General features: G+C 66.4%; 4 protein-coding genes across 8 annotated transcripts in view; 3 read left to right on the top strand and 1 right to left on the bottom strand.

Annotated features, from left to right (window-relative positions):
• Positions 1-4,474, top strand: part of SIK3 (SIK family kinase 3) — a 91,140-nt gene extending 86,666 nt beyond the window's left edge. For all 5 annotated transcript variants that reach the window (XM_076358716.1, XM_076358718.1, XM_076358717.1 and 2 more), the window contains 4 exons: positions 1,996-2,159; positions 2,914-3,046; positions 3,424-3,591; positions 3,980-4,474. In XM_076358716.1, the coding sequence (XP_076214831.1) occupies positions 1,996-2,159; positions 2,914-3,046; positions 3,424-3,581 (455 nt within the window). In that variant the 3' untranslated portion in view covers positions 3,582-3,591; positions 3,980-4,474. The remainder of the gene's footprint in view (positions 1-1,995; positions 2,160-2,913; positions 3,047-3,423; positions 3,592-3,979) is intronic.
• Positions 4,475-7,527: 3,053 nt separating this feature from the next.
• APOA1 (apolipoprotein A1) lies at positions 7,528-9,211 on the top strand. Its single transcript, XM_076358497.1, has 4 exons — positions 7,528-7,601; positions 7,797-7,852; positions 8,128-8,281; positions 8,361-9,211. The coding sequence occupies exons 2-4, from the start codon at positions 7,810-7,812 to the stop codon at positions 8,956-8,958; spliced, it is 795 nt and encodes a 264-aa protein (XP_076214612.1). The 5' UTR covers positions 7,528-7,601; positions 7,797-7,809; the 3' UTR covers positions 8,959-9,211.
• A 517-nt stretch (positions 9,212-9,728) lies between these two features.
• APOC3 (apolipoprotein C3) lies at positions 9,729-10,331 on the bottom strand. The gene is made up of 3 exons (XM_076358445.1): positions 10,272-10,331; positions 10,019-10,145; positions 9,729-9,921 (listed from the first exon to the last, which is right to left on the bottom strand). The coding sequence occupies exons 1-3, from the start codon at positions 10,327-10,329 to the stop codon at positions 9,825-9,827; spliced, it is 282 nt and encodes a 93-aa protein (XP_076214560.1). The 5' UTR covers positions 10,330-10,331; the 3' UTR covers positions 9,729-9,824.
• A 1,522-nt stretch (positions 10,332-11,853) lies between these two features.
• Positions 11,854-13,488, top strand: APOA4 (apolipoprotein A4). Its single transcript, XM_076358437.1, has 4 exons — positions 11,854-11,906; positions 12,021-12,087; positions 12,217-12,343; positions 12,461-13,488. Exons 2-4 carry the CDS (start codon positions 12,039-12,041, stop codon positions 13,386-13,388), a joined length of 1,104 nt encoding a protein of 367 aa, XP_076214552.1. The 5' UTR covers positions 11,854-11,906; positions 12,021-12,038; the 3' UTR covers positions 13,389-13,488.
• Positions 13,489-13,952: the final 464 nt, after the last annotated feature.

Here is a 13,952-nt window from a genome sequence, read left to right as displayed (position 1 = left end):
GTCTTCCCTTCTGCCCCAGCTCACCAAGTGCGTTTTCCCTAGAGTGGGGCGTAACCCCGCAGTGGCTTGGGGAGCATCTGTGCCTTCCGAGGGAGCATGTTGACCCTGATCCAAAAGCCCCGGCTTGTCTGTTGAGCATCTGCCGGAGATGGCAGCCGGAGACTGTGAGAGTGTCGACCACATCTCTCTTTAGGATGTGACTAAACCGCCTTTGAACAGCTCTGCTCCAGTTTTGCTCCAACCTAGCCGTCACAGGGCTGGGAATGCTGCCCATGGGAAACCTGCCTCGCCTCGGCACTGAAGGAGCTGAGCTGGCGGCGGTGGCCAGTGTCACATGCCGTGCCGACACAAAGGCCGCCTGGCGCAGGAGCCCCCGTCCCCTATGGATGGGGGGATGAAAGGCTTTCCTGCTGCTGGAGCAGGGCTGGGGTGAGGAAAGGAGTGTGAATTCAGGCTGTCCTGCCCCTGCGGCCTGAGCTGCGTCCCCAGAGGTGCTGTGCTGGCAACGGGAAGCGTGGGGTTGTCTTTCGGGTCAGGGCTATTCCAGGCCGGGGGAACTTGTCCCGCCGTGCCTCGTCACCTGCAGCGCAGGGGCCGGTGCCGGGGGCTCGCCGCTGGGCCTGGCCGCGGGAGCACTTCTGCACCGGGGCTGTTTGTGGAGCTGGAGAAGCAGGCTGCCGGCCCGAACAACCGTTCCCACAGTTGGAGCGGTGTCCCGAGCAGTGTGTGGGTGGCACTGCTCCACCAACATCTGTTACCTCATGTTTTCCTTCTCGCTTTTCCGGGAAAGCTGACTGTTAACCGCGCGTAACCCCACGGTTGTGCAAAGGAAGGGGGAGGCCGGCTGCATCTCCGACTGGAGTTCCTGCAGGACTGCCGCCCCTCGGAGGGAGGGAGGGTATTGGGAGCAGTGTGCTTAGCCGTGCTCGTGTGCCCGGGAGTGGCGTGGAGAGCTCGGGTGGCAGACCGTGTCTGGGATGGGGTCTCACTGGGATCTGGGTAGCTTTACGGACGGGTCTCCTCGGGGAGCGTCTTTTTTGCATCTCGCGGTTGCAGTCCCCGCCGGGAGGTGCGGTGTCCCGGCACAGCAGGAGATTGCTTCCCACCGGCCAAAGCCCCGTGCAAGCCGATAGCTCTGGCCGGGGGATCTACCTGCAGCTGTGTCATTTCAGGGCAGCTCCCCAGTGCTCGTGGCCACGTCCGCATGTTTGTGCTCCGCAGGACTACTCGCCGAGAGCAAGCTGTTTACGTGCGTCGGACCCAATGATAGGCTTCTTCATAGCTCAGGGCTTTATTCAAAACATCGTGTACTTGATGACAGGAGGTTTTGCTTGATAGGAATGTAGCCTTTACCCTCGGTCATAAGAGCTTGCAGTGCAGATGGACTTTGCCAGGCAGGACACTCGTATACTCCTACAGCCAGATTGTAGGAGGGCAGGGAGAAGTCATCTGATAAAAGCGAACATCCCGGCCAACTCTTCCAGCAAGATTATGTTGCTTACAATTGCCGGGGGGCCCTGCTAGAACATCCCGTGTTGGAGGCTGGGGAGATGCTTCTTCCTCCGCTCTTGTGTAACGATGTGGGCAGCGCAGGGAGGAGGGCGAGCTCGGGCTCGAGGGGGAGGCGGCAGTGCCGGGAGGCAGGTAGAAGGGGTCTGGTTCCTGTGCTGTGGTGCTCCTGCCCCTGTCCCTCCAACTTTAGGCTGCTTTTGTAGACCTGATCAGAGGCAGCTAGCGTTGGGATCTTTGGGATGTCAGTGCTGGAGGGAGAAGCCTGCCCGAGTGCCGTCTGGGGCGGCCCTGGTGCTGCATCACTTCAACAAGAGCAGCCGAGGGTCCCGTTCCACCCGGCCAGCAGCACGCCGGTCCGCCAGCGACGAGTGTGTGTTTGTGCCGGCACACCTCAAACCCGCAGCTCTGCGGTGGCGCGCGTCGCTGAGAGCTGCAGGTTCCTTGTACTAACCTGTCATTTCTCTGTCTTGTCTGCTTTTCAAGAGTCCATCGTAGGGAACTGTATGGACAGGAGTTCCCCCGGCCAAGCGATGCAGGTGCCCGACCACAACGGACTGGGCTACCCTGTGCGACCCGCCTCCAGTGAGCACCCGCGGCCCAGGACCCTGCAGAGACATCACACCATTCAGAACAGCGATGATGCCTACGTAGGTTTGAAGAAGCCTGTGCCCGGCAGGGCTTAAAGCAGTGCAGAGCTTCCTCGATGTGCGTGGGTTACGTACCAGGTGTCGTGCAGGAAAGGCAGCGCCCCGCTCTGCGGGGCTGCTGGGAGTGAAAAGCCGTGGGGACCCTTCAGCTAGCACGTCCCGTTTGCTTAATACCAAAAACGTTTTAGCAGAGACCGATATGGAAGTGCTCACGGTTCACCCCGGGGCTGGCTGCCGTAGCCGTGGCATCTCTTCTTGTTCCCCCCAAGGTCCTTCTGGTGAAACGGTCTGGGCTGCCCCAGGCCGGGCTCTGGCCGCGGAGGGCTTTGCAGGCTCGCCAAGCCCAGCTTTCGGTTCTGCAGTGCTGCTAAACGAGCTGGCCGTGGCAGCCCAGACCTTGACTGAGAGCAGAGCGTGGCTGCCCTGCTTCCCCTGGGTTTTGGGCCGCTGGGAACTGTCCTGCCCAAATCTTGATGCGTTCTTTGCTACGGCTCCCTTCCGCTCTGAATGAGAAGGGCTCTTCCCTGGTTAGTTCAGCGCAGGTCCGGAAGGGACTTGGACTGCCCAGTCCGTCCTTGTGTTGAGGGGACGTTGGCTGCACCTAAGCTGTGCCTGATGCACGCTTTCTGCTTGTACTTAGGAACCCTCGCTGAAGGCCGGCAGAAGCTCCCCGGGCAGCCCGTCAGAGAGCTGGGGGAGCAGCGGGGTGCCTCGTCCCCAGCCCCCTTTGACTTGTGTCCTGCTGTCTCCGCAGGTGCAGTTAGATAACTTGCCTGGAATGAGTTTAATGGCGGGAAAAGCACTAAGCTCTGCTCGGATGTCCGATGCCGTCCTCAGCCAGTCGTCGCTGATGGCCAGTCAGCAGCTGCGCGACAGGGAGAGCGAGGGTAAGGACCCGGCCGAGCTGCAGAGGGCACGGCACGGAGGGTGCGGGGTGCTGTTCAGGGCCTGGGCCAGGATCTGAGAGGACCAGCTTGCAGCCTGCGTGGCAAAGCCACCTCTCCTCCAAGTGAGCAGTGCCTGCAGGGAGCCGGGGGGGGTGGGTGTGTGCGTGCTGATGGAGGGCAGCTCCTCGGGTGCTGCTGTCGGTCGGAGCCCGGGCTGGTGGGAGCAGTGATCTAGGCTTCCTGGAGGAACGCGGGGCAGCTCCGCCTGTGATGTGACCCTTTAGGCCACGGCAGCCTGCTGGCCTGATCCCCGCGCTGGAGCTGTAACTCCTTAGTGCTCCTCGTGCAAGCTCTGATGTTTTTCTCTGACCTCACAGAACGCGGGGAGAGTTTGGAAGGTCAAGAGCATCCCAGCCTCGGTGATGGCAACCAGCATCTAAACACCTCCTGTTACCCGTCGACATGTATTACAGACGTCCTGCTGAGCTACAAGCACCCGGAGGTGCCCTTTGGGATGGAGCAGGCAGGGGTGTAACCAGGAGGGAGTGAGTATTCCGGCGTCCTCCTCTTTCCAGCTGCGCCCCTAGGGTTGCCTCGACGGCAGACCCGAAGGCCTGCTGGCCTGACTTCCCTGTGTGTCTCCTTCCTTGTCCCCTCGCTCCGAGGGGAGAGGCTGGGGCAGGGGCCCTCGGCTCTGAGCTGCCGCGCTGGTGGCTGTCTGCTGTGTCCGTCCCCCCCCCCCCGTTCCTTCGGGGACGGCACCCCTCCTCGCCAGGCCTTTGCTGCTCCTCCAGAGCCCCGTTGCATCGGCAGGGCCTCCCTCCCGGGGCGCAGCTTGCGGGTCTGGACGGGGAACGCGGTGGAGGGCTGCGGAAGCAGAACTGCCGTTGCTCTGGTGCCTCCTAACATCTCTGCTTCTTCTCTCTCTTGCAGGTTTTACGTACAGCTTTGAAACGAAAAAGGTCCATTTTAAACCAACAGTATCTAGCAGCATTGCGCCAAATTGCCGTAGTATTTCTGACTAACTGGAATACCATGGCCCCTTTCCTCATAATCAGTTCATCCAGTGTGTTGTTCCTTTGGTTTCTTTAATTTTTGCCATATTTGCCTGTAACTCCAGCTATCACAGAAATAACCAGAGAGCCGGAGTCCCGCACGTCGGCAGAGGATTCGCGGAGCCTGAGCGCTGAGTCCGGTTTGGAGGGCTCTTACCGACCGGGGCCGGGCGGGGCCCCGGGGGCTGCTTCGGGCCCCCGCTCCCGGCGCAGCCAGCGGATGGGACTGACGCCTCCCTGCAGCCTGCCCTGGCGGGGAAAGGAGCGAGCGGGGGGGGCGTCCGATGGGATCCGGAGCCGGAGCCGCTCCCCGGAGGCCATGCTTGTCCTTCCACTCTTTAACCCTTTGCACTGGGGAGGGGCCCAGCGTGACCCGAGCCCGGCAGCGCTGGTGGCGGTGGGGGGGGGGGGGGGTGTGAGGACGGTGCCAGCCCGGGCCCGTGCCCCCGGCAGCGGATCGCGCGTCCCAGCCCGGGGCTCCCACCGACCGGCCGGCCGGCGGGGAACACCCACCCCTGGTGCAATACGCTTCTCGTCTCGCCTGTGTCCGCTTTTGTTCCTCCTCTCCGTTGGTCGGTGTGCCGAAAGGATCACCTCTTCCCCCCCCCCCAACCTTTTCTTTTCGAATCCGCATACGACTTGGGTTGTGTTTTTTTTCTTTCTCCTGGCTTAATGTAGGGAAGACGGATTTTTTCTTTGTTTTCTTAGCTTCTCCCCCGATCACGTAGGAATTGTTTTTTGGTAAATGTTGTTTTATTATTATTGTTATTAATAAAAGGCAAAAGGAATTTCTGTTTGAGAGAAATTTTTAACTAGATTCTGTTCTATATGAATTGTGACTTGCACCTTTTGTTCAAAGTATTTTATTTCTTTTAATGACTTTGTACTTGTGACTGGTTTTCTCTCTCGTGCCAGTGGCGACAGTGGTATTCTCCTTTATACAGTTCAGACGTGCGTAGATCTCCTCTTTGTCCTTCCTTCCACCCTTTCCTCGACGGACAGAGCGTGAAGCGCCCCCCCGGCCGGGGCTCGGGAGCGCTTGGTGTCATCCCTGCCTTTGGGACTTTACAAGCTGCAGCTCGAGTTCTTCGTATTGACACTTTTCTGGCATATTTTTGTAAAAAAGGAAAAATCGACCCAGCCCTCCTGAATTTGCACAGAAGGAAGTGTGAAACCAGCACGGCAGAGGTGACTTTGCTATCCTTGCCCATCCATGCCTCCTCCCGCCCCCCCACTCCTCCCTGCCCCGGGAAAAGTGACGCTAACCGGCTCTGCCATCCCGAAAACCGGAGGGGAGAGAAACCCCGCGGCTGCCCAGCGGCACCGCCCAGGCCGGCGCTTCTGCCGGCGGCCCGGCGCCGGGCGGCTTTGCCGGGGCACCGCCGTCCGGTCGCGCCTCCTCACCCGGCGACTGCGGGCTCGGGGGGACGCGGGGAGCCAGGGGCGGCTCGCCGGGCCTGAGCGGGAACCGCCGAGAGCCTTTTCGCTCTGTACCTTCGGTTTGTTTTCCTTTTGTTTACATGACACTGTATTTCTGGGAGAGACGACGGCCACCCTACAGCAAGCATCCGAAACAGCAGGGACTCGCTTAACCGTGCCATTTCGCAGTATCACACTTTTTTTTATCATTGCTTTGTATTGTAGTAATCAATACGCGCAGTATATGTTGAATGTATATTAATATACTTTGCTATTATTTCTGTTTTTTGGAAATGTCAGAAGTATTTTTTTCTTCCTCATTTATGTTGGACTAAAAAAGTTTCAGTAAATCTTCAGTCCATTTTTTGTGGGTCACTTGCAACTAGTCAATTAGTTGGACAGTGGGATCATGACAAATAAAACCATGATTATGATCTTCCCTGGTCTCGGGGTTTGCCTTGTTGCTCAATGCCCCCTGCGGAGGCGGAACAACCTCGGCGCTCGGGGTGCGGCAGCGCGGCCGCCCTCGCTCCCGGCCCGCTCCGGAGCCGCCGTGTCCTCCATCCATCCCCAAAGATGCGGCCGCGGTGGGTTTCACTCGCGTCGGCCCCTGCCAGAGCCGCCGCTGCTGCTCCCAGCTCTGCCGGGGGGGGAGGGAGAGGGTTCCCGAGCACCCAGCTGCGCTTCCCCGCAGCCCCAGGGAGCCAGAGCCCTCCTCCACCTCTGTCTGCCCCCGTTTGACACAGCCGGGCCTCGCGCCCCTCACCTTCACCCGGCTCCTTCTTGCCTCTTGCAAGGCTGGGATCGCCGGCTGCTTTCTGCAGCCCTGCCCGGTGTCCTGCCCCTAAGAGCTGGGCCCCGGGGGCCTGCCTGGGCTGGCCGGGGGTGCCGCAGAGCTCCCTGCCCGCCCCGCTCCATCCCTTCAGCGTTGAGCCAGCTGCATCAGCCGCCTCCTTCCCTGTCCCTCCGTGGGCAGGGAAATGCGGTATTGCAGGTCAAACCCACGCTGTCAAGCGTCGGCCTTCCAAAGCCGGGCTTTCCCAGGAGCGGGGCAGCTCCAGGGGGGGGAACACGTGAGGCTGGAGGCTGGGGAGGAGAGGCGAGGGAAGGGAGCTGTGCCTCTGGCACGCTGCAGCACCGCGGTGGGCGGGGATGCTGATGCAGTGCCCAGCCAGCCGGCCTGGGCTTGGGGCCGCAGAGAGCTGGTGCTGCCCTAAAGTGGGGAGCGTTGCTTCTCCATAGCAGCGGGCAGCTTCCCCGTGGTGTTAACCAGCCCCTCCTGCTGCCTGCACGCTCCTCTGCAGCGCTGTCTGGGGGACGTGCCCCCTTTCTCCCCTGTCCCCTCTCGCCAGGCAGCTTCACCCGGGCTCGGCCCTGCGTGCTCGGTTCCTGCGGGTCCCCGGGCTGGTGGCAGCGGGACGGGGCAGCACCTCGGTTTGGCTGCAGAGCGGCTTTGGGCTGAGGGGGGGGGGTTGGGGTGGCTGTGCCGGGGTGCTGTGGCCAGGCTGGTGCCCGCTCCGAGCTGAGCCTTTGCTTTGCCGCCCAGCTCCCCGGGGAGGGCTGGTGTGAGCCTGCGTGGGGGATGCAGCGGGGAAAGGGAGTGATGTGAGCGGCGTGGGTCTCACCGGCCCGGGGAAGGACGGGGCAGAGACCCACAGCGGTGGCGAGCGGAGGACGAGGGGTCTGGGTACGGCGGGCCAAATCCCTGTGGGTATAAACCTTGTCCCCGGGCTGCCGGCCAATCCCCGGGGGCTGCCGAGAGGCCCCGGCGAGGCCGCAGCGGCAAGCAGGAATCTGGGTCACCGGGAGCGTAAACAGGCTCCTTGGCCGGCCAGCCGCGTCCCGTGGGGAGCTCCTATTTGCTCGCCGCCCCTGCCAAGCCGGCGCTCCTCGGCGCTGGCCCACGCGCGCGATCCTTGAACTCTACGCGCCACATCGCCTGCGCCGGGGAGCGATTTCTTGGGCTGCAGCGCTGGCTTATCTCCGGCGGGAACTGCCCCCTCCTGCATAAATAGCGGCGGCGGGGAAGCGGCCAGCTCAGACGGGACGACCAGCAGCACGGCAGCGGCAGGAGAGAGCTGGTAGGAGCCCGGGCTGCTCCCGAGCTGCCGCGGGGACCAGAGTCCTGCCGCTCCCGGGACGCGGCGGCGCCCGTCCCACAGGCTTCGCCCGCAGGGCCAGCGGGGACCCCTCGTGCCGGGGCGGGGGGCTCAGTTCCCGCTGGGGCTGGCTTTGCCCGGGGCTCCTGGCACCCACCTCTCTTGCTCTGCCCCCAGGTTCAGCGCAAAGATGAGAGCCGTGGTGGTGGCCCTCGCTCTGCTCTGCCTGACGGGTAGGTCCAAACCGGGGCTGGGGCTGGGGCGGCGGCAGCTGCAAATCCCCACGGGACGGAGCAGGACGGGGCAGCCGAGCCCGACACGAGCGCTGCTGGAAGCGCCTGGCTTCCAAAGCGCTTGGCGAGTCGGGCTGCAGCCGAGCGGCTGCCTGGTCCCCTCCCAAGCCGGGCAGGTCTCCGCAGCACCGCCGGGCGGGGCGGCAGGGATGGAGCCGTCCCCGCCGCGGTCCCGCCGGGCGCTCTGTCCTGAGCGCGCCGGGCTCTCCCCACAGGCACCCAGGCCCGCTACTTCTGGCAGCATGACGAACCCCAGGCGCCCCTGGAGCGCCTCAGGGACATGGTGGAAGTGTACCTGGAGACGGTGAAGGCCAGCGGCAAGGATGCCATCGCCCAGTTCGAGTCCTCCGCCGTGGGCAAACAGCTGGAGTAAGTGGGGGGGCACGTGGCGGGGGGCTGGCGGGGGGGTCCCCGGGCGCCGTGCGTGACCTCCCTCCGCTCCCTGCAGCCTGAAGCTGGCCGACAACCTGGACACGCTGAGCGCAGCCGCCGCCAAGCTGCGGGAGGACATGGCCCCCTACTACAAGGAGGTGCGGGAGATGTGGCTGAAGGACACGGAGTCCCTGCGCCAGGAGCTGACCAAGGACCTGGAGGAGGTGAAGGAGAAGATCCGTCCCTTCCTGGACCAGTTCTCCACCAAGTGGACAGAGGAGCTGGAGCAGTACCGCCAGCGCCTGGCGCCCGTGGCCCAAGAGCTGAAGGAGCTCACCAAGCAGAAGGTGGAGCTGATGCAGGAGAAGCTGACCCCGGTGGCCGAGGAGGTGCGGGACCGCCTGCGCGGGCACGTGGAGGAGCTGCGCAAGAACCTGGCGCCCTACAGCAGCGAGCTGCGGCAGAAGCTGAGCCAGAAGCTGGAGGAGATCCGGGAGAAGGGCATCCCCCAGGCCGCCGAGTACCAGGCCAAGGTGGTGGAGCAGCTCAGCAACCTGCGCGAGAAGGTGACGCCCCTGGTGCAGGACTTCAAGGAGCGCCTCACCCCCTACGCCGAGAGCCTCAAGACCCGCTTCATCGCCCTCCTGGACGACCTCCAGAAAAGCGTGGCCTGAGCCGCCGGCCGGCGTGGCCAGGGACTGACCCCGGCCCCATTCCCGCAGCTGCCCCAGGGCCGCTCCCTGCCCTGCCCGGGGTGCTTCCCCCCCGGGGGGGCTCTGGGGACGGGCTGCGGGAGCCCCGGGCTAGGCCAGCCCCGGGGCGTCCTCCCTGGGGACCCCCCTCCTCCCCTCCCGCCGCCTCCCCTCCCCGAACCGGCGTCGGTCTCAGCTTTGCCTTTCTTTTGTCAAATAAACATGACTTAAGTTATTGGAGCTCGCTCAGTCTTTGCAGTGGATGCTGGAGGGGGGGGCAGCCTGGACGCGGTGCTGGGGGCGAGGGGTGCTCGGGGTCAGGGGGTGCCGGGGGGAGCCAGTGGGAGTGGGGGGGACGGGGAGCCGGCAGGGTGGGTGCCCTGGGCTCTCCCTGCCACTGAGCCAAGCTCTGCCCAGGGCGCAGCCGGGCTTGGCCCCGTGCGCATCATTCCCGGCACAAAGGGCTCTGCCGGGGCGGCGGAGCGCGGCAGGGGCTGGTTTTGCAGAAGCTGGATCCCATCAGCTTGCGGGAGCGGCACCTGGCTCCTGCCTCCCTGGGCACATCTGCGTGGGGCGGTGGCACGCGGCGCTCGCCCCATGGCGAGGGGTCCCGGTGCCCTGGCACGGCCGCGTGCAGCCCCGGCGCCGGTGGGAGGGAGCAGCACCCCGGCGCGGGCGTCTGTCCCAGCCCTTCCTCACCCCGCGGTGCACGCTCCTCCTCGCCGCCCCCCCAAGTGACGCCGCCACAGCCGTCTGCTTCAGCGCCACTTTATTGCAAGAACCGTGACAGTGGGTAGGGAGCCGGGGGGACCCCAGCCCGGCCAGCCCCCAGCCAGCCCCCGGCGGAGCTACGCGGCCGGCATCCGCTTCCAGAGCTCTGCCAGCTGCTCCTTCAGCCAGGCCAGACGCTGCTTCGCCAGGTCGGCGTTGTCCGCCAGCCATCGCCTGCAAGGGGAGGGGGCTCAGAGCAGGGCACCGGCTGGGCTCCCCCGCGGGCAGCGGGGGGGCAGGTGCCCGGACGGGCAGGGGGGCGCGGGGGCACCTGGCCTGCTGAGCCACCTCCGACTCCTGCACCATGCTGAAGGCAGTCTTGGCCATGGCCGTGGCTTTCTGGGCGTACTCCTGCACCTTCCTCACCAGCGCCTCCGGCTCCCCGGGCGCGTCGGCCCCTGCAAGCACAAGCCTTGTGGGAGTGGGGGTACAGGGCCACGGGGCTGTGCCCCCCCCCGTGCATGCACCCCAGCACCCTGAGCCCTGTCCCCCTCCTCCTGCCGCAGCCCTCGCCTGCCCCTTACTTGCTCCCGCCGCCAGGACGGCCGTGCAGACCAGCACGAGCAGGAGCGACACCTTCATGGCTGGGGAGAGAGCAGAGCACAGCACGTGGCGCGGGGCGGCAGGCAGGGGCCCGCGCGCCCACAGGGGTCCCGACCCCGACCCCGTCCCCTTCCCGGCGTGACCCTCGCCGGGGCCTTCCCCACTCACCTGCGCCAGGCTCTGCTACGCGGGGGCAGCCCCGGGCTCCCACTTTATACCCTCCCCACAGCCGCCTCCGGGGGTGTTTGTGCAAAGGTCAGGGGCGGTGGGGCCAGCCGGGGAGGGGGGCGCGTCTGGAGTGACCATTCCCACTGCCAGGTTTGCTGCAGAGGGGCCTGCCTCCCGGCCAGGAGTTGGGAAATCCCCCGGGGACCAAGGCTGCCGGGGGCTGGCCGGGGGCTCTGCATACGCATGTGCACGCGTCTGCATGTGTGCACGTGCACACGCACGCGTTTGCACGCGTCTGCATGTGTGCACGTGCACGTGCACGCTGGCATGTGCGCAGCCAGCCCGGCGCCCACTGCAGGGTGCGCCACGGTGAGGGCAGCCGTGGGGACAGGCCTGGGGCTGGCGTGGGTGCACACAGCACGAGGGTGACATCCAGCGGCACCGGCCCCGGGCGCGATGCCACCGGGCTGGCTCTGCCCCGGGGCACCGTGCGGCTGCCTCGGCTGGGGTGGCCGCCAGCCGGGAGGCACAGGCGGGCGGTGTGTGCCCGGGCTGCGCCCTCCGGCCGTGGGGCACCGCGAGGGCTCTTTGGACCTTGGCATCGCCGGCACCCGGCTGATCCCTGCCCCTGCCAGCCGTGCCCTTCGCCCCAGCCGGGACACATCACCGCCGGCCTCCAGCCCCAAGCGGGTCTGTCGGGGAGTGGGGGGGCTGAGCCAGGGGCTGCATCCCCGGGGCGTGTGCCGAGAGCCTGACACCCACAGCCGGGGACGCACATGGGTCCCAGCTCTGGTCAAGGGCACGCTGGCACCACGCGGGTGCAACATCCTGCAGCTGCAGGGTCCTGGCCATTCCCCGCAGCAGGGCTTCCCCCAGGAGCCTGCGCTCGGAGGGAGCGATGCTATCCTGCAGGTTCGCGGTCTCACGTGCCCCCGTGCATCCGTTGCAGTGTCCCCCCGAGCCCGTGTCCTGCCCCACTGCACATCCCCGGCACAGCGCAGCCGACAGCAGGGCTGAGGGGTCCCCGAAGCGTCACCCCAGACCCCGTGCCCTGCCACACCGCACATCCCGGGTACTGCGCAGCCGGCACCGGTGGGGCCATCGCTGCGTCCCATGGAGGTGCGGAGCCGGGGGCTGCCCCGCACGCTGTGCTGTCCCCTCTGCCCCAGGGTCCCTGTCCCCAGGAGGGGCTCAGCCCCAGGGTGCCCATGTGTACCCCCATCCCCTCTCTGCCCTGGCCCCTGGCACCCTGCTGAGAGCTGGCAGGGCTGCGGGTGATGTCAGGGCTGCGTACACGTCAGGCGCTTCCACGTCGCGACCTTGCTAAAGTCCAAGCCCGGGGCCTGTGTCACAGGCCTGCGTGGAAGCTGCCGAGGGCACTCGGGATGCATAAATAGCAGCCGGGCGCTCCCCGGCGCAGCAGGTACCCGCACCCGGTGGCAGCGCAGGTGAGCGGCTGAGGCGGGGAGGTGGGGAGAGCTGGCGGTGGAGGGGAGGCGGCGCGGGGCTGGGGGGCTGCTGGCCCCCGGCGCTCCCTTCATCTCTGCTCTGCGCTCCTGCAGGCATCCCCAGCACTCAGGATGTCTCCCAAGGCGGCCGCCCTTGTCCTGGTGCTCCTTGCAGTCTCAGGTGAGGCGGCGTGCGGATCCCCGGTGCCGGGAGGGTGGTCCTGCCCCGGGGCAGGGATGGGGACCTGATGTCCTCGGGGGAGCCGCCGAGCGGGGCCGTGGTGGCGCTGATCCCGGCATCCGCTTGCAGGGGCACGGGCTGACGTCAACCCGGACGAGGTGGCCAGCGTGCTCTGGAAGTACTTCACCGAGCTGGGCAGCAATGCCAAGGAGACGGTGGACCAGCTGCAGCAAGCCGAGATCACCAAGCAGCTCAAGTGAGCGGAGTCGCGGGCTGGGGCGGGGCGGACACGCACACGGCGGCAGCCTGGAGGTGCTGGGCAGGGGAGGGGGCCGTGGGTGCGCCGGGGTGCTGACGTCCCCCCTCTCCCCAGCACCCTGCTGGAGACCAAACTGCAGAGCGCCAACTCGTACGCCGAGGACCTGCAGCGGAGGCTGGTGCCCTTCGCCACGCAGCTGCAGGCACGGCTGGCGCAGGACTCACAGCGGCTGAAGGAGCAGATCCGGCAGGAGCTGGCGGAGCTGCGGGCCAAGCTGGCGCCCTACGCCGACGAGGTGCACCAGCAGATCAGCACCAACATCCGCCAGCTGCAAGCCAAGATGAGCCCCTACGCTGAGGAGCTGCGCTCCCAGGTGGACCGCGGGGCCGGGGAGCTGCAGCGGGTGCTGGAGCCCTACGCCACCGAGCTGCGGGACCGGCTGCAGGACAACGCAGAGAGCATCCAGGCCTCCCTCAGCCCCTACGCCGACCGGCTGCAGCAGCAGATCGACAGCGGGGTGGAGACCCTGAAGGAGCGGCTGGCTCCCCTGGCTGACGAGCTGAAGGCGCAGGTGGGGCAGAGCGTGGAGGAGCTGCGGCGGGGGCTCAGCCCCTACGCCCAGGAGGTGCAGGACGGCCTCAACCGGCAGCTGGAGAGCCTGACGGCGCAGATGGAGCGGGCGGCGGAGGAGCTGCGCACCCGCCTGGCCGCCAGCTCGGAGGAGCTGCGCGCCCAGCTCAGCCCGCTGGCCCAGGAGCTGCGGCAGGCGGCTGGCAGCGACGCCGAGAGCCTGCAGCAGCGGCTGGCCCCCCTGGCCCAGCAGCTGGACGAGCGCGTGGGGCAGACGCTGGAGGCTTTCCGGCAGCAGGCAGCCCCCTTCGGCGAGGCCTTCGGGCAGCAGCTGGTGGAGCGGCTGGAGGAGGTGCGGGGGAAGCTGGACTCGGGCACCGCCGGCGTGGAGGACCACCTGGAGCTGCTGGAGAAGGAGGTGCGGGAGAAGGTGGCCGCCTTCCTCAGCACCGCCCAGCCGGCGGCGAACTGAGACACCCCCCCCCAGCATGGGGTGGCCGTCCGTACCCCCACACCACGAGTGTTCACGGCCGCTGCCTGCGGCAGAAATAAACTGGCTCCCTTGTGATGCACGTGCTGGTCTGTGTCCGTCCTCTTCCGCAGCACCCCGCCATCCCGCCCCGGGACGGGCGACCTGGGGCACCAGGTCCAGCTGCTCCAAGGGGAGAGCATCACCCCCGAATTCGGGTCCCAGGGCACCTCGGAGAGGGAACGGAGGTGGGGCCAGGCGGGTGGGGGGCTGGGTCCCCAGCACAGGGATGCAGGCACTGCCCGGGGCCGGGGCCCCGGTGTACGGCCCAGCATCCTCACCGCAGCGGGGCCAGCTGCTGCCATGGGGGACAGGTCCCTACAGGCTGCCCCGGGTGGGGGATGGACACCTCATCCCCCCCACCCCGTGGCCCCGCGGGGACTGTGCCCTGACACAGCGGGGCTCAGACTGGCGGGGAGAGGGGCCTTGTCCCCAGGAGCTTCCCAGCTCAGGGAGAAGAAAAGAGCACTGGAGCTATGGCCACAGCAAGCGCCCCGAGCCGCTCCG

The sequence above is a fragment of the Aptenodytes patagonicus genome, chromosome 23 (genome assembly GCF_965638725.1).
Source record: "Aptenodytes patagonicus chromosome 23, bAptPat1.pri.cur, whole genome shotgun sequence".
NCBI classification, from domain to species: Eukaryota; Metazoa; Chordata; class Aves; order Sphenisciformes; family Spheniscidae; genus Aptenodytes; species Aptenodytes patagonicus.
The sequence above is the reverse complement of the archived record's forward strand: the minus strand, read 5'-3'. Positions and strand labels throughout refer to the sequence as shown.